Here is a 19,633-nt window from a genome sequence, read left to right as displayed (position 1 = left end):
CCTTCCTCCCTTAATGGCAGAGACCAAGTTTCACATCCATACAGAACCACAGGCAAAATTATAGTTTTGTTTATTCTTATTTTTATGTTCTTAGACAGCAGACAGGGGGACGAAAGGTTATGGACTGAATGGTAGCAAGCATTACCAAAAGCCAATCTCCTATCAATTTCATCCTGAATCAAATTTTGATTTGTTACTGTCATTTTCAAATATTTGAACTGGACCACATTTTCGAAGGATTTGTTAATTATCTTGATGTCACGATTTTTCACTGCAGTCTGGTGATGAGATGACAACATATATTTAGTTTTCTCTGCATTTACTTCTAGAACAACCTCCTTACTAGCGTCCATTAAAGTTTCTGTGATTATCTTTATGGTATCTTTGTTATCTCCAAACACATTCACATAATCAGCACAGACCAGCAGCTGATGTGTCCCATTTAGTTTCAGTCCCACCTGGTTTTCCTGGATTTTCCTAATGGCAGATTCTAGAGCAAAGTTGGAAAGCAGTGGTGATAAAGCATCTCCTTGTTTTAGACCATTTTGGATAAGAAAATTATCAGGCAGTGTTTACCTATAAGCACTTTACTCCACATTTCCTTTAACACATTTTAATCAGTGTAACTAGTTTTGTGGGTACCCAAAATTCTATGAGATAATTTACTAGGGAAAATTATGGTTCTCAGAATTTTTCAAAATTCTGGCCTCAATCTTGTATCAAATTTAAAAAAGTGTCAGTCTTGCACCATGTCTAAATAGCCAACTCCTTCCAAACATGTCATTGCTACAGTACAGAAGAAGAAGAAGAAGAGGGATTATGATAAAGAGACAAAACAACAAAGAACAGGGGTGGTGGGTGGTGAGGTGATCAAGGAGCAGCATCAACCCCAGAAGATGGGAAGTGACCAGCAGTAGCGAATACCCCTCCTCTCGTTAGAGAGGTGGCCTCATTTCATGACATGCAGTAGTCTTAGAAAGAACAATATGGTCATGGGCAAAAGCATGATTTTCTATGCTGGCAAATGCCAGCAGCTATTTACCTAACCAACTTAACATGAGTAATGAACTGTCCTTAATATAAAGGAGAGGAAGACTAAGTAGAGGAATGATGATGGGACAGACAAATAGAAGGAAATTAAAAGCAGTAAAGGCAAAGGAAGGGAAAACAAATATACGAGTGACAAACGAAAGAAAAACATATTTGCTCATCTCTGAAGGGTCATGAACTCGTAACATAATAGACAGAAGCACCATTATGAAAAGATTAGGTGCCTTGGTGACCAGGATTTGTGCAGGCCTGTTATTATGATTGGCCATGAAAACAAGTGAACACAGAAACAAAACTGCAACAGTACTCGTACATTCAGATGCTTCTGTAATCCTAGGATATCTAAGTCCACGCCCACACAAACTTCACCGATTCAAAGAGTTATATGATATATGAAGAAAACAAGCTACAATCTTTATTTTCAATACACTACCATATTTACCTGAGACATGAACTTAGAATTTCATTTTAGAACAAACAACACACATTTCGCCCTTAACATATGGAATTACACATTAAATATGCAAAAACATTATCCCACATGGTAGTTAAAAGATGAATTTCAGTATCTTGTTTGTGGTAAGCCGATTGCTGTCACATATGACTTGAATTTCAACAATACACAAGAATGCTTCCAGAGTAAACATACTGGTAATTAGTATCATATGTTAATTGTTTAAAGCTACCAAGAAAGAGAAGGGAAGTGATTTTCCAAACTGCACATTACAACTGTTTGCAGAAACCTTCTGAAGTCTAATACAGTTTAAATTAATGACCTGTGAAGCTGTAATTATAAGTAAACTTCTGTTTTGACTAAAAGGGTTAAAAGAACAACTCAACTCACCTTCATGGCTTAGTAAAGAATTATGTGTTCAACAAAACAAATCTATAACAGCAGTGAAGTCTTCTCAGGCAGTGCTGCAATTCCTGAAGTTAATTATGCCTTTCTCAAAAGACAAATGGTGGTGGTAGGAAAGTGAGACAATACAGTAATTTTAAAGAATGAACAAATGAGAGGCTATACATAAACAATCACCAATCCTTAACCTGACCAGTGCCACTGTTGCTCACTTTACTGTGGGCAGAGACTGGCGAGAACTATAATGCTGCGCCAACTCTCATGATATGTTGTAATGACAAGTTAGTGAACCTGTCTCAGTCCAAGATTGTCTTATATCCCAAGAAAACTTCACTGTATCATCTTTCAAATCTTACATATAACACATGCATATTAGGCAAGCAATGGTTTCGTTGCTTTCTGCAAAAAACTATATTTATTNAAAAAGAAAGAAAAAAAAAAAAAAAAAGACAAGCCTGTAAACTGAGTTGACTCAAACTTAGAACATAACATTTATATTTGTATCATAAATGAATATACAAAATTTTGTGGTGGCAGTTCAACATAGTAACATGATCCCTGACTGACAGACAAGGCAATTACAATAGGTTTTGCTTTCAGGAAATAAGAAGGCGCAAATAGTAAATTCTGTACAGTCAACAGTGAATAAACAAATGAATGAAGAGGTTTATGAAAATATACTACACTGCCTACACAGGTCCATGTGGGATATTACATACAAATTTCTCTCACAAACTGTACAGCCTGCTCCATAAATTAAAGAAACTAAATACTGTCTAACGGAGTATGCGTACTTGTAGATGCTTGGCTTTTCAAATGGACCTACTAGGCATCAGACTTTGAACATACTAGCTGTAATATGGAAACGAATATTCTGAAAACATTCTATAACCGCCACCCATACGTCTATGTTCCCTTTGCTCCTTAGTGCCAATGTCCAATGATTCTTCTTACCTTATGGTGGTGGTTCTACACATATTCTAAAGTCTTTCATGTGCTTTTGTTGCAAACGCCTATGTTGTCAAATTTCTGCACACATTACAAGTAATCTCCTATTCCATATTCATTTCAAATTACCCTATTATAAAGATGAAAAAAAAATGTTAACGATATTGTGCATTTTGGCCAGTTCACTAAATGTCTTAACATCGCAAAACTAAACTTATGTATTTGAACTGTTCTGAATTTATTGTCTACTGTTTTATTAATAATGTATGCATAAACACTTTATTATAAAACTGCATCAATTGCATTAGACTGCCACATCGAAACAAGCGCATCAAGGATCAGGGTGAAAGAAGTCTGCATAAAACAAGGAGATGCTCAGCTATTAACGAGTTATTTTAATATTTTATTAACTGGTTACTACTATCAAACAATGAATATATTCAACTGATGTGTGTTTAAGAATTCTGTTTATTTATGTATTTTATTAACACCCAAACTTTTTGACACTTTTGTTTTTACAGCTTGTTCTCTAGCCAATACAAGAAGGAGGTGGAAAGTTCTGACCAGAACACAAGTATTGGTTGAGATTTAAAATATTTACACTATAACAATTAAAATTATAGCAACAAACTTTCCAGCCACTCTTCTTCAGCTGGGAAAGAAGCTGTTAGTTCACCAGTCCAAGCTTGTTGTTGCTGTTGTTTTTTTTGTTTTTTTTTGGAATACCATAACTATGGGGCTATCTCAATGAGTAGGCACCCATCATCCAACATGGTTGCCCAGTCTCCTCCATCCTCTCTGTGCCTGCTCTCTCACAGACCAACTCATCCCCCCCCCCTTCCACTCCTTAATAACAAAGAGACCAAACCGTTGATTCATGCAGTGACCATTTCTTTTAACAACACTGTTAGACTATCCTAATGCACATCTAATTTCTACATATCCAGTTTTTTTTAAGCATGGGTTTGTATGAGCTATTATATTGCAGCACAATCCTTACAACCGATTGGTGACCACTACTCTAAAATTCATATGCTTCTATGTAATAATAACTGCTTGCCATAAAGAAGAAAAAAATGGGGGGAAAATACTATGCAATGCATAGTTTCTTAGGACAGGAAATTACATTTAACAAGGTAATGGCATCTTCAACAACTTTTTAAATGCAACAGATGGGGCCTGTTTTTCACATCAAGCTAGACAAACATAACTCAATAAAAGCTCAACAGTTGACAATGGATGTTAGTGAAACATTTTGTTGTGTACATGTTCTATCAATGAAAACACCTTCTGTTAAGGCAACTGTTCTTAAGTCTGGAATGTCATGAAAGACTACCAAATTAGCCAGGTCTGTTTTTCCCACACGTAGCTAGACCCGGTCGAAGCACGCAGCCCGATCGATGATATCAGCACTTTTATTCTTGTGCTCCAGATAGCTAATATTTGAAAGGACTGTGAACAAATGACAGAGTTGGTGGAGAATGAGCAAAACTGCCAGCTACAAAAGCATATGATCTCTAACTTGAGCAAGGTGAACAACAGCACGAAAGGGAAGGGACCTCGCTGGACTGCGGCTACTCCCCGGCCCATGCACTAAGTACTTATGGACAAAGCCAGCTTGAATGGTGGATCATGAGGCTTTTAATTTGTACACTCAATGGTTACATTTGTGACAGTTTGTTTTAAGATTTTAAAACTCTCAACATTCAACTCTATAATGAACAAACATCTGTGTACGTGTTATATATTTCCATAGTACATATCTATATAGCTCAATTTCAAAGTCAGTATGTGTGATCATCCCAATTTTACGTCCAAATTTTTGTTGTTGGGTGTTTTATGAATGCAATAAAACTAACGCCCTCACCAGCGATCGGAGGACGTGATGCTGGGGGTCTTGCTACGCAGACGAGATGCCAACGAGACCAGACCCATTAGATCTGGCGGCAAGGAGAACATGCCGTCACACACGTCACGGCTGTGACACCTTATAACAGTGTTAGAACCCTCATCTAAACAAACTAAAACAAGTTTAAAGTGTAGATTTAACAGCAGAATCATATACATCTTGCAGTTATAACAACCAATTACTCTTATTCATAAAATACTTTATGATGAAACAGTCCAGCAAGAATGCTGCCTGGCTAAGAACCACCAGCATCGAGTTGCACTTGCACTTCTACCCGGTCCTACGTGCACAAACACATCGTGACACACACTCTTGTGTTGCCTAACACATGGGCGCCTGTCCGTCCCATGTTTGCCCTCTCATCGGACCTTCTGTGGTAGTCCCTAACAATTGCCTACTAAAACGTGGCTCCAGCAAAGCGTTCAGGTTGAATTTTGAGAAAACGACTTGGTTGCCCTCAAGAGTTCCTAATATAATGCTGAATGTTAACTCAGAACCACCATCTTCACTAGTGTTCAGGGACCCATCTTCACTCGCATGCTTGCCTTGATTTGCCCCAGCTTAGTAATATGTTTCCTGCTCTAGCCAGCCTCCTGGATTCCTACGCAGGTAGAAACGACGCACCTCATCATAGATGAAGATTGAGACCATGAATGGGAGACCTGGCAACCACCATACAAACCTGTGAAATGGGAAAGCATATCATCAGAATCCTGCTGAAGTCATATATTACAGATGTTTCACATTAATTTGGCAAATGTACTCACTTCAAAGGATACATCCTCAAACCCTTTTCCATCCCAGGGCAGTATGACAAGAAAGCAGCCAGAGCCGTCTCAAACACAAGCCCAAAGTTCAGAGCCCAGTTCCTGTAAAATTCCAAATTCAAGCAATATCACCAAATATGACACACCAATAATCTGTACACTAAAGGGGCAGGCAAGATACATGGAACTGCGGCTCAACATTACTGTAAAAATATCTTCAAACAAAATATTTATTTTAGTAACTGATGTCTACATTTAGTTCATAGATAATCCATCATTACAAATTTCACATAATTATCATCCCCAGAAATGCTGTAGCAGAATTCTTAACAGTTTATACACACATGTAAGAAGTAATGCACAATTTGGTTAGTCACTGGCTTTCCACCGCAGCGGCCCGGGTTCGATACCGGGTCTGGTCAAGTGGGATTTGTGCTGGACAAAGTGGCCCTGCGGCAGGTTTTCTCCGAGTACTTCGGTTTCCCTTGCCAATCTTCATTCCACCAATTGCTCCACAATCACCCTCACCTATCATCTTGGGCTGGTAACTTAGTCCCACCCCACTAGCAATAAAAAAAAATGCACAATCCATAACAATATTTAGCAGGGTACCTGTCTGGTTATAGACAACAGTATGCTCTCTATGAAGTATAAATATAAGGAGTACACACACATCAAGTTCTGTACTCTGGCCAGGTAAAGAACGAAGCTCAATGGTGGGAGTTTAGTCAGTCACTTTAGGATTTTGAAACAAGCTCTCCAAATAGCCAATGAATACTGAGCATGCTTAGAAAACAGATAATGAAGCTTCAGCACCATTAATTCCAATGGCCACCACTGGACACTACCCTGAGCCAGTTCTACCCCCACCCCCATTTACAAAAATCAATTTATCACATTTTAACAACTGTACAGATAATATTCTGGTTATAAACTTGAATCATACCTCATTCCTTGATGGACAATGGAATTCCGTCGTGTTTTGCAGATGATCAAATCAGCCCACTGCACAATCACAATGGTCACAAAGAAAGCTGTGTGGCAAGTGTACTCCAGCTCCTTCCTATCACGGTATGTCTGCAAAAGGAACAACATGGATTTAAACATTTACTATGAATTAACATTTCACTAAATCAGGTCATGTTACTTAAATCTTACTCTAATATGAAATTATATCATTATGAAACAGAGTACAACAGAATCAAATCTGCAATGACTGTGTTTCTGAAGACGAGGGTGAGTAATAAACAAAGATCATTAAAATTCTTGCATGTATGGGTCGGCATAAAGACATGTACATACCATATCCAATTTTAATTTAACTAAACATATATCATACTTCTGAAAGTTTTATTATCACATGAAACTAAACACCCTATAATAAGTGGTACAGGGGTTAGTAGAGCACAAAATATGTGCATGGCTACAGCGGAAATACAATGGCATGGAACAGCCTCTTTGAACCACTAGTGTGCAGACTACTGGCAATCTGCAGTATAGTCTATGATGGTTTGTAAATTCTAGTTTGCGTTATATTTATATACATATTTATTTTACAGGCTGGAGAAATACATTTTAAAACTAGCTGCTTTCTTAATATTTAATTTCCTTTTCTTGTAGTTTATGCTCGACATTGTAGTGAGCTTTTTTCTTTTTCCCTTTGCAGAATTTAATAATGTAACTGACTAAATGGTGAGAAAGAAGGGGGGGGATAAGTTTATATGCCATCGAAAAATGGTTAGGTGGATCCTCAGGTAATAGATAAGGACTGACAATTTAAACTGCTTCATGTGCCCTCAAGCATAATTTTTAACGCTGAAAGATCATGATGTCTCTTTCATTTTAATACCTGGCAAGAGCATTCATTCATCATCATTTTGTTATCATTCAGCAGTCCATACATGCAGGTATTACAACCATTTGCATAAGGAAATTGTCAGTTTTACACCTAATTCCCGTGCATATCTTTACAGTGTACACTGTACCACCCTAATATAGGGGGGTTTGTCATCTGAATATTATTATCTAGATCCAGTTACCATTAATTTCATTGTCTTTACACAAATACAACAAATTAATCAGCTACATATTACATTTACACACTTGAAAAATCGAAAGACATAAATTCATCTACAGAATAAAAGGAATGTTTCAGCAAAAAAGATTTTAATTCCCTTTTAAATGAGTTAAAATTCTGACAGTGTACACAGAGATGTTCAGATGTGCTACTAAGACTTATTTATGTACACTATTAGTTGTAATGCACAATATGACACAGGTCCTCTGAAACCCCATGGCTATTTTACAAGTCCACACATTAGAAAACTTCTGAGAACCACAGTAGTTAGAAATGAATGTAGCTGGATGGACTCCAATGGCACAGCGTTTAAGGGAAACTGTTTGATCAAAAAAATTTAATGGGTGAAAGGCAGACACACATAAATGAGCATGCTGTAAACCTACCTTTCTCTATTCAACAAAGAAGGTAGGGACAAACCATATCTCATTTGCCATATATGCTCAAAGGGTTAAACCTATCCCTTATACATTTCTTAACTGCATATGAACATACCCACTCTTGACCATATGAATCTGTAAGGTCATTGACAGCCTTTGAATCCCACATCTTTCGGATTCCGAAAAGATCCATCGGTAAGAACCCATTTTCTGCCATGATGACAAAATAAACAAAGAAGCCAGCAGCCGCTTGGATCATACCAATCTGTCCGTAGGCCATTGAGATGAGCCTGTTATAGGATAAAACATATCTCTAGATATTTGCACATCCTGGGAAGAAAGTTCTAGTAGCAGTGCAAAATGCAATGTAATGGCAGACAAATCTATGACCAGTGCATTTTACTATGTATGCCTTCATTTATAGCTGTCACATTTTAACAATTAATTCTGAAAGCCAAGCAACTTCCAAGTGCAAATCCAGATTTTAATCATTAACACACAATAATATTTACTGCACAAAAGAAACAAAATGAAATATCTTTGTCCAGTTCTTGTAATTTATAATTTACTAAAATGCAATAATGTTTACAATAATTCAATATGCCATGTTCTACCTATCTTATTAAAAATGAATTACTCTTTAGGGTAAAAGTAAAAAGTCAGTAGCAGATATTTAAACACTATTAACTATTGCACAACTGCAATACTACAAACAAATATTACACATCAAAAATCATCAGTTAACTTCCATGATTTGGATACTTGTGTTTCTTACTGTCACTAATTGTATGTACTAACTTCATATGATGATCTTGGCTCACATTACTAACAAACCCCAATTTACAAGATTACTGAAATGCAGAGCTTGTACCACAAGCTTAGGAAGTCAGGCACTGATTCCTCAATATGAAGCCTCAGGTTCAAATCCCAGGTGACTTTATGCATGATTTGTGGAGGACAAAGTAACAATATGACCAAATATTCATCATAAATTATACTCATGTTGAGTGTATTCCATTTACTCCCACTATGTAATTTTCAAACATGTTATGCTTAAGAACTGATTTTTGTAAAATCATAAAAATAATTTAAAAAAAAACCTATTTAAAATCTGCAAAAGAAATTACATATTACATTTGAATGCACATTTAAAATCCTGTTTTTATGAATAATTTCATCTAGCGCATTTTATAATGTGCATGATAGTTATAAAAAGTCTCCTTTAACATGTCTTTACACTCCCACATCCAAGTTCAATACTAGGATGTAACCATTACACCTATGCTGTAGAAACAAGATTAATGCAAGAACTGCATGCAATACAGAATTTGTATTTTGTCTTTCACCTGCATTTATTATGTGACAGCTGCACATACATTCTTAAAATTACAATATATATTAACTATGTATGCAGCATATGGTATCTGATATAATCAGGTCTTACAAAATACTACTATTTGGCTTTTTACTTTTTCCTTCATTTATGAATATCAAGAAGATGAAACATATACTGTGTGAAATGAAAGTATCATTAAATAAATTGTCAATACTCACATTCATCAGCTTGAGACACATTTGGCATGCTTGTGTGCGTGGCTTAATTGTTACAACATTGAGAGATTATTTGTGTTTGCCTTAAAACATCCGATATGATTAAGCAAAAACATTTCACATTCCACAGCTAGGAAAGTTATTAAATTCACTGGAAAAACACACACACACACACACATCGTCAGTGTGCCCGCCATCAACATTATGGAGATATGTGTCAGTGACTGCATTAATGATGCCATAATTGGAATTTACACCAAATGATAAAACAAATAATTCTGACAAGCACATCAGACAGGAAAACATCTATAAGAATGGCAGGTAAAAGGTAAAGTTGTCCCTGTGCTTAACTAATTAAGCACTATGTCATCAAGCGTGTAGGAGGGAGCGGATGTATAGATCCACATTTTCACATGGAGTTGTTCTTATATAGCCATGTTGTTCTGTTACTTTAAAGATGATTCTACTGACTTTCACATATTGCTATGTACAGCACATGCCTCTGGATTCTTAAGAACACTGCATATACAAGTAGATTCTAAAGGGTTCTGACGATGATGTATGACACTAAGAATCACTGGAGGTTTGAACTCTGTCCTCGTCCAAAAACCCAGTAATTCTGAATTGTACATACATCTCCATTAACTTTAAGTAAACAATGTACAGGTATAAAGCTACTCAAACTGATATATTTATCAACAGTCACACAAATGTTGTACATATCTCCATAATACAACATGTGACATATGTACACCTGCAAGAAGACTCACAAAATATGATGCAATGAAATTTTAACTTCTCCCTACCTCCACAAATAATGAAAACTTACAAAGCTCACAGTATACAAATGAAGAGTGTTTCGATAAATGAACTATCATTGTGCTTAGAGTGCAAGTCTTTCTGCATTAAATTTCTGCCAATTTATGTGTCATTCACAAACATACCGGATAGCATGAAAGGGAAGTTGGGGCTGTGGTCCAGAGGCCGTGCAAGTAACGAACAAGACTAACACATGGGCAGGCACATTGAGGTTCTGCTAGTCCTCTGAGGGCCAGCTATGACACACAGGAGCATGCAAGAGTAAGACACCTACCTGCGATTCACCAGATTATCCCTGTATGGGTCACGAGGCTGGCGTTTCATTATGTCAGACTCTGGAGCTTCGTAAGCCAGAGAAATAGCAGGCACCTATAGTGTTGCAGTGGTAGTAATACAGTAGAAAGTTAGTCAGAATACATGCAGAGATCACCTCCCATCTGAATTGGAAATAGATGTTCACTGCTAGACGTTAGCTGCACCACAGTAAGAATAGTAGAAAGGTGAAGTGAAGATATTGTTTGGAGACAGATTAGGGAAGTGGATGGGGAACATGAGATCAGTGCAAGAGAAAGTGGACAAAGGCATACTTGTGTGGATTTTAATCATGCATAAAACAAAGAGAAAAGGGGAAGCAACCACAAAACCAAACCAAATGGTTCGGGCAGCATAAACAGAGAGATACAAAAAGGAAGAAAATAATTCAAGATACATACTTACCTGAACAAAACATGCCAACATCACGCACAGACACGGAATGCAAATAAACAACAAACATATGTGTGCCTTATGTGTGTATGTATGTGTGTCCGTGTGTATGCAGGGAAGCAGAAGTTTTACAAGGGCTGGCAAGTTAAGCGGCCACATCTGGAAAACAGATGCAACCGCTCTGCCAACTGACTGGAGATGTTATAGAAAGGAGGTACCGACACCATCAAAAGAACCCAGCACACATCATCTGAGGGAAGTCATAATTTACCTTTCGTTTACGAGTTTATCTGTGAAAGGATTTCGTGGCTGGCGCTTCATGATATCGGACTCTGCTTCTTCATAGGCCAAGGAAATGGCGGGGACCTAACAAAATGGCGCAACATGATGAAATAACCAAAGTAAAAATTAAAAACACAAAAAAAGACTCATGTGGGTTCGGGTTGCAATACCTACAGATACGCAAGACACAACCAACTGCAAGGTATAAAATAATAAACACATAAGGCAGCAGTGTGCAGGTACTAACAAATACATATGGGGAAGGCAGAAACCTCATCAATTCTTTACATTCAATGGGCACTACAACTGAATCTGTTTCCCTAAGGGAAGCCTACACTAATGCCTAAAGCTACAGCTCAATCAAGCCATGTGAATGTAAAGAGTTTGAGGTGGAGTACTGTGACAGAGAGGATTGCATTTTCATGAATTACACAACTCTGCTTAACTATTCACATCCTAAAATAACAAACTAATGTAACTGCTACGATATGATTAATATCTTACTACACACATGAAATTATAAGTGATACAATTAAAACAGTTCTAGTTAACTGACAGCACTAGTGAAAAACTGTAATTAGTACTGCTACACAAATATGAGTTAATCTGCCTGTTAATCTGAACCACTCTTCAAAGCCAACTGAGCAGAGACCACCTGGAATTCAGTAAATTATATTTCTGAGGATTTCTCATTGGAATCTTCATGGCCTGCTCAGGGTGCCCAATACACAAGAGAAACTGCAGGGACCTAAGAAAGGGTCACCATTACAAATAAAACAAAGTTTCCTTCACTACAAACTGAGAGTAAATGCAATTCTATAACAGAAACCAAAAACTGGAAATGAAATAAAAGCATCAATTGCAGCTATATTACACTAAGCAAAACAACCAGCTATGCCACTACTGTAATTAAAAACGGGATTGTAACATGTTCTGGTTATACAGTCAGCAACGTTCCATTTCAAACATAACGAAAAAGCAACACAGTAGGACCAATATCAAACAATGATGAAAAAACATGCTGTGAAGATATGTTTCAATGTTTCTACTTCGTACATTACTAAATAACAAGTTCTGATAATTTTATGTTACATAAGTGACAAAAAATAGTTCAATGTATGCATTACTTGCAAACAGTAAAACCTCTTCATCACAAGAATGTCATAGGTTCTTGCATGATGTAACCCAATATAACATCAATTTCAAAACATATTAACAAAGTCTGGATTTTTTAATCTTGTAACACAGAGGGTTTACCATAGAAGCATAATATAAGCTTAATCCTCATGCTCAGAGTAAACATCCCTGAAAGATTAAGTCGCTTAGTTGCTGTTATTTTAATTAGGGACTATTCTAGCATTATGTGTGTGCTGAATTTTCTCTCACAAAATGTGTGTACATATTTCTTAAAATCAGTGAATTGTAATACAAATTGTACATTTTGTGAGAGAAAATTCAGCACAAATATAAAATATATATATATCACAATATATTGGGGGGAGGGGGAGACAAGAAATGTACTGATGATTTAGAATACATTCTAAAATAAAAATGTTCTAACACTTCAAGCATAAAGTTAGAAAATTTTCTGTGTAACATCTATGATTACAAAGATATTATAGATCAGAAATATGAATTCTTAAAACAAAAACAGGTAAAATGGTAAGATAAACTTTGTGCAGAATCACAAACCAGAACAAAACCTCTCAAAAGGGTTCAATGCTTATTAAATCATATGTCATGTATAATTTTATGAGATATCTCAGCACCTGAAGTTTTAAAGAATGTGCCTTGCTTCCACAAGAATTCACATGGAAAATCATGTTATCCAGGCCCCCCTATGGGATTTCTAGACTTCCTGAGAGTTCAATATTTCTTCTTCCAATAGCATTCCTCCAAATTTGTGTGATCTTAATGCCCAATTCACAGCCATGGCGTACAATCTCGTCATATCCTTTATGCTTAATAACATAAACCATAACTCTTGTTACCTTACTTTTCTTTTTGGACTTGCAGCCCACACAATGTCATTATGACTGCAGCCTCTAGCACTGAGTGAAATGCAATAAAAGCTTTTAGAGATTTTTTCAATCAATCACAATTTTTACTTTCTTGTATATGTAGTAAATATTAAAAAGCATCATAAAAAAACCAATCCTGAGATTCTAACAGATTCACACATTTTCAACCCCCAGTTGATAAAAGCAGTTTTCGGAACACCATGTCCCTGCATGCCTGTCTACCTATGTACCCATGTGCATACATGTATGCGCCTCATTCTCGCCTGAATAATCAGAAGTGCTTATCCATCTTAGGTCCATGTCAAGTGGATGTGAACATTCCTGCATGAAAAACAGAGGCCTTTCACGTGTGCCCCAGAACAGAATATTGAGAATTTTCTCAAAAACAGCTCAAACAATTTTAAATGAACTTCAGGAATTTTATGGAGACCATACTCGTAAATAAAAGCACACAGCTGGTATCCTCAGGGAAGTAATGGTATGTGCACAAGGAACCCAAATGCAAAATGTCTGAAACTGACAGTCAGCCAGATTTCATTGTTCTTTGACATTCAATAACCAAAAATGGTCTACTGAGCAACAATCAATTTAGTATCTAAGGTAACACAGTCAAGGTCATGAAAAGTATGTGCAATGTTTCTGAACCAATTTTTTTGTTTTAATGTTCACGCGAAATACTCCTAATTTTCAAGTTACTGGTTACATATAACATGCACAAAGACTGGTTTATGATACTTGTAAGGAATGCTCACGTGAATGGAATTAAATAATCACTCTTTTAGAACCAGTTACCTCAAATGAATGCCTCAGTTAAAATCTTGTACTTTTTCTCTTCCGTGACCAAAATGTTTTCTATGTCATATGTAATATTTGTCATACCATGAAGCATGCTAATATATGCACCAGTCTACTGAGCCCTGAAAGTAGATGGTGGCAAAAGGTGGGGTAGAAGCAGCAGTGACAGCTTACACTGCTGAGAGGTAAATTTAGGGAATGTGCCAGTTGGACAATTAGTTAAAAAACAGAGCCAACTCTGAAAGACATATTGCATTTTAACATGAAGTACACAGCTGAAGTTCAGCTGATCAGCAACTCAGGCTCCTGAAGTTATTTTCAAAACATGAATGAATGAATTTATAAGGGTTGGGCCTTCTTGGCACTTGCACCGCGACCTACAGAGATCTATTTTGCCTACAAAAATAAGTCGGCAACTTAAGCTTTCACTTCCCATATATCCATCATAAATGAGTAAAACTTATTACTCAAAAGGCACATTCTTTAAAATGTCATTAAACCTGGACAGTACATTTTCTCTCCTCTACTGCTGCTGACATGGAATATGAACACTCTTGATAAACACATCACTGGTATCAAGAGACAATCATATTATGTTATTATTCCATTAATTGGAATTTGTATTGATGGAACTGCAGTAATTATGTAAATTCCAGTTCTTCTTCAGTTATCACAGCTTATGAATTCTACCCATTAAAATTCAATATTAATTCTGAAGAAATGAACCATTAAACATTTGATATGGTTCCTTCGATGGGACACTGGCCCACCACACCACTACCTACAAAGGGCAACAGAACACAGAGACACAAACACATACGCCTATGCCCCGCAGCAGGATGTGAACCTACAACCTCAGTGTACAAACATTCCAGCATCTTATACAATAATGATACTGTGACCACCATTATGCAAACTCAACGATACAAATTCTTATGGAACTGACGTCTGTTTCCTGCTTTCTATTGAGGCAACTGTTTGGAAAATGAAATATCTGGGGTTAACTGCAATGTAAAGCCTCTTGACCTGAACGAAAATAAGCATACTACACTACAGATAATAGTCACTGTAAAAGCATCATCAGTTAATAAGGGATTGCAAGTTTCACAGCCAGAGTTGGTGATATGAGAAAATTAGATCAACAACTGTATAAAAAGTCATTAAACTGAAGTTCACTTGTCCTGTAACCTGAAATGTAAAGCAATGGCATGTCAGCAGAAATGCACACCACTTCACTGTATGCACAAATGAACTTGCATTGAGGAATGAGACACAGCACACTGTAAAGGTGCATCCACACAGAGCGCTACGCTATGTTTGCTACACCGCTTGGCCACACAGAAAACTATGTTTGGTATGAAACTGCTCAGTCTTGAATGAGATGTTGGCTGACAGTGTGCCGGGGCGGGGGCAGCGATAATTCCGACGATGAGGTTTTGCGGTTACTTTCCTTGTGTAAGAGTAAAAGGAAGTGGGTGCATGGCGTGAACTTAAGAAGAACCAAGTTTGGTGAATTTCATCATCTGATAAAGCAGTTACATGAAAACAACATTAAATTTAAAGAATATTTCCAAATGAATGGGGTTGATGAAAATATTTTAAGTTCTTCACTTATAGATAAAAGAACAATGTTTGTACATTACCTGGTGTATTCAGTTCTCCAGAAATCATGTCCCAGGCATTATCCCGCATGTTCTGGTTCCGATATTCTTCTAACCCTTTGTTCCACAAACATGGATACTTCCTTACTTCTTCAATTAATTCCTCCAGTGTCATTTTCATCTAAGCGAATACTGCGCTGAATGATACGTAACACGTGTTGTAATCAGAGTGAGGAATTACTGAGGCGCGCAGCTGACACCTGGAAGTGAGCCCAGTGCGCATGCCCATCCAGCGCAATGTTTTAAAAATATAGCCGAGAATCAAACACTCTGAGACGCAGCGAACATAGCATATGTAGCGTACAGAAGTCTGTGTGGCCAGTCACATTGGCAATGAAGGGAGATATTTTTCTGTTCGTATAGCGAACATAGCGTACGTAGCGCTCTGTGTGGCCGCACATTGAGAGCAAAGTGTAAAACATCCAACTTGCATCTGCACTGCAAAAAACTTTGTAGTGACTTGTAAAGGAGGGTATGGGGAGGCTGGTTTGATGGCACATGAAGATTGGTTTGTAAATGTTAAAGAAACACAAAAGAATGATTTTTAAAATTAGTTTCTTTTCAGAATTAATTTGAGAGCAGAATGTGGGTTAAGTGGAAGAGGTATTAAGAAATAATGCCTAAAATGTTAAACTTACCAACACTTGAAGGTTTGATAAGCAAAAATTTTCTGATTTAAGAAAATAAAATAAATATGCAAAGCAGCTACATTCCAGAAGAGAAAAACATGCTGCATGATACTAGCTACAAGAGCAACGTGAAAGAACAAAATTTCAAGGCATTGTAAAAAAAAACATGTTTTGTTTTTATTTCAAGTTACAGACACACAAAGAACTGATCAGAGTTGCACAGTGGTAAAGGTAAAATTTTACTGAAATTTAATATGTAAGGTGCAAATAATGATGAGGCAGCAGATATAAAAATGGAGTAATGTGAAGAAAAACATCCTGCTAGATAATGCCTCTAGAATATGGAAACTGGGAACTGTTACCTTTCATTGACCAACTTATCTAAAAAAGGGTTACGGGGCTGTCGCTTCATTATATCAGACTCGGCCTCCTCATAAGCCAGGGAAATGGCAGGCACCTGATGATTACAAGAAGGTGTGTAACACATTACGGGGCACACACTGAAGCACACAGATACATCTATCAACACCCAGCACAATTATATTAAACCACCAGACTTTAAACAAATTTTAATGCATAATAATTCTCATATTCAAAACATATTTCAGTTTTGCACACATACATTAACAACCATTAAAGAAATATTATCCAACATATGTAACACACAAATGTTGTAACTCTAAAAGTGTTAAGACAGTCTCTGAAATGTCGATCACTAACTCCAAACTGACATGGCTGATTGCCCAAGACTTCACCGATTGTATTTATCACCAATTTTATAATTGATACATATAAAATCTAGTAAAGGAATAGTCAACTTCCTACAGAATGATTACTTATATTGTGATTTTCAATTTCTGACAATTCAAATACTGTTCCTGTCACATCAGTGACACTGGCTATGTTTAACTTCAATAATTGAATTTTGTCACAAATTAATAAGAAATCATCAGTTTTTTGGAATTTTCTGTGACCTAACTAAAGCTTTTGATACTGTAAATCATGACATCCTAATAACTAAATTAGAGCATTATAGTATATTGCATAGATTTGGTGACTTAATTAAATCTTATTTGAAGAGTATTTATCAAAGAGTAAAAATTAAGTTGTCATATGCTTCAATTTATGTTTCAACTTGGGTATTAGTTAAACATGGAGAGCTCCAAGGATCAATTCTTGGACCTGTTGTTGCTTTTATTTCATATAAATGATCTACCTCAGTTAATAAAAGGCCTTACCAATACTTTCTGCAGCTTTATAACATCAAATTCTGATTCAGTGATGGTGGACCAAGATGTTAAAGTAGTTCTGGAGATTACACAAAAATGATTTAACTCAAAATAGAATGCTATTAAATTATGACAAGACTAACCTTATGCAGTTCTTTCCAAATACTAGTCATCAGACTTCAGATACCACTGACTTCAATACTTATAAATTTAACTCTACTAACTCTATTACATTTTTAGGTATTATAATAGAATCTCCAGTAACATGGAAAGAACATATTGATTATATAAATTCAGAGTTAAATTTGCTAGGTTACACGGTTCATCCCCTCAGATCTGTATTAGGATTGAAAATTCTAAAATAGATCTACTTCTATTTTCATTCAGTGTTAAATTATGGTATCATGTTCTGGGGTAATTTGCTCCATATTAGATCTATTTTTATAACCCAGAAATGAATTGTAAGAATTATCATGAAAGCTAAAGCAAGGGATTCCTGTAGGGAAATGTTTAGTAAACTTAGAATTTTAACTCTTTACTCCCAATACATTTTTTAAACTCTTGTTTGCTGTAAAGCATAAGGATTTATTCACAACAAATACTGAATTGCATAAAATAAATACCTGCCAAAAACTGGACTTTTGCGTTCCTTTAGTAAGTCTAACTAAAATTCAAAAAGGAGTACATTATTCCAGTATTACATTATTTAACTCTCTACCTTTCAATATCAAGCAAGCTGCACATGACATTAATAAATTTGAACATAAACTGAGAAAGTTTCTTATAAAAAACTCTTTTTATTCTGTTGAAGAGTATCTTGATAAGAATAATAAATTTGATCTTGGGGTATCCAAGTAATTACAGCTTTGTATTTTAGTTTGCATTCATTAGTTTCTTATATATAGTGTGACATGTTGCGCAAAGGAGAACCCCCCCCACCAGCAGTGACGTCGCGGGTGAGTCAGTGCTCCCCTCCCCCTCCTCCGCACGGTAACGTTAACAGTGACGCAACAGGATCGTTACGGTAGTAACAGCGGTTACTACCGCTAGCGTTGCTAGCAACACAGCGCCAGGCAACAAGGGTGCTTATTATGTGGCCGTTTTCTGTATTGTCCGATCGAGGCTACATGAGGAGCAGCGAAGGCTATTCACAGTCAGTCCTCGAGCTACCACCGAGTTGTACTGAGTCAGCCAGTCAGTGCGTTACCAACGAGTTCTCAGTTCGCAAGTTACGAGCTACAGACGCGTGTGCGATAACCAGTGATAACCAGTTATATCTGGAGTGTGTAATTCAGGGAGACTTGTATAGCTCCCGCGTTATTAATACGTGAAGACTCTTGAAGATAGTGTTAAGAGATTTTGTTGTAGGGTTTGTAAAGTGTGGAAACCCGTAATATTGTGATAATTAATTGTAGCCGTTATTTGAAGNNAGGAAGAGATGGAGGAAAAGAGGAGAAAGAACAAATGGAGGCCAATAGGAGGAAAGACAAAGAGGATTTCCTGGCGAAATTAGACTCCTATCAAGAAAAGGCAGATAGCCTGATGACGAAATTAGCCGCCGACTTCAATGCCTGGCAGGAAGAGACGTTGGCCTGCCTAGTGGACACGATACCTGTGACAGCACAAGAAGAGGTTCCCATAGTGATACCGGTCGGAGTGACAATGACCTACCAAGAAATGGAGGCACGTCCAGAAGAAGAAGAGCCGACTTCAGCGAACAGGAAACCTGAGGCGGCAGAACTACGAGAGGTACCCGTACAAGACGCCGAACTAATGCCGGTCGGAGAACCGAAGAATAAAAGGCGCAGGGACCGTCATTGACGAAATATGAAGAATTCGACACGGGAAAGTTGTGGACCCCACAATAAATTGGCTGACGTCCCGCTCTGCAAGAGTGGCATGGCGCAAGAGGAACATCTTCAGGAAATCATCTACAGGAAGTCTTGGACCG

General features: G+C 37.0%; 1 protein-coding gene across 8 annotated transcripts in view; it reads right to left on the bottom strand.

Moving 5' to 3' along the window:
• Window positions 1-3,549: 3,549 nt before the first annotated feature.
• LOC111866732 (sodium/potassium-transporting ATPase subunit alpha) overlaps window positions 3,550-19,633 on the bottom strand; it is a 338,583-nt gene continuing 322,499 nt past the window's right edge. For 7 of the 8 annotated variants that reach the window (XM_023855940.1, XM_023855937.1, XM_023855942.2 and 4 more), the window contains 5 exons: window positions 11,337-11,431; window positions 8,106-8,280; window positions 6,480-6,610; window positions 5,534-5,635; window positions 3,550-5,448 (listed from right to left, as the gene is read on the bottom strand). In XM_023855940.1, coding sequence (XP_023711708.1) covers window positions 5,328-5,448; window positions 5,534-5,635; window positions 6,480-6,610; window positions 8,106-8,280; window positions 11,337-11,431 — 624 coding nt within the window. In that variant the 3' untranslated portion in view covers window positions 3,550-5,327. Of the gene's footprint in view, window positions 5,449-5,533; window positions 5,636-6,479; window positions 6,611-8,105; window positions 8,281-10,634; window positions 10,730-11,336; window positions 11,432-19,633 lie in introns of all 8 variants that reach the window. The other variant, XM_023855938.1, reaches the window with a different exon arrangement.

The sequence above is a fragment of the Cryptotermes secundus genome, unplaced genomic scaffold (genome assembly GCF_002891405.2).
Source record: "Cryptotermes secundus unplaced genomic scaffold, Csec_1.0 scaffold213, whole genome shotgun sequence".
NCBI classification, from domain to species: Eukaryota; Metazoa; Arthropoda; class Insecta; order Blattodea; family Kalotermitidae; genus Cryptotermes; species Cryptotermes secundus.
Note: the sequence above shows the minus strand (reverse complement) of the source record. Positions and strands in the feature narration are given on the sequence as shown.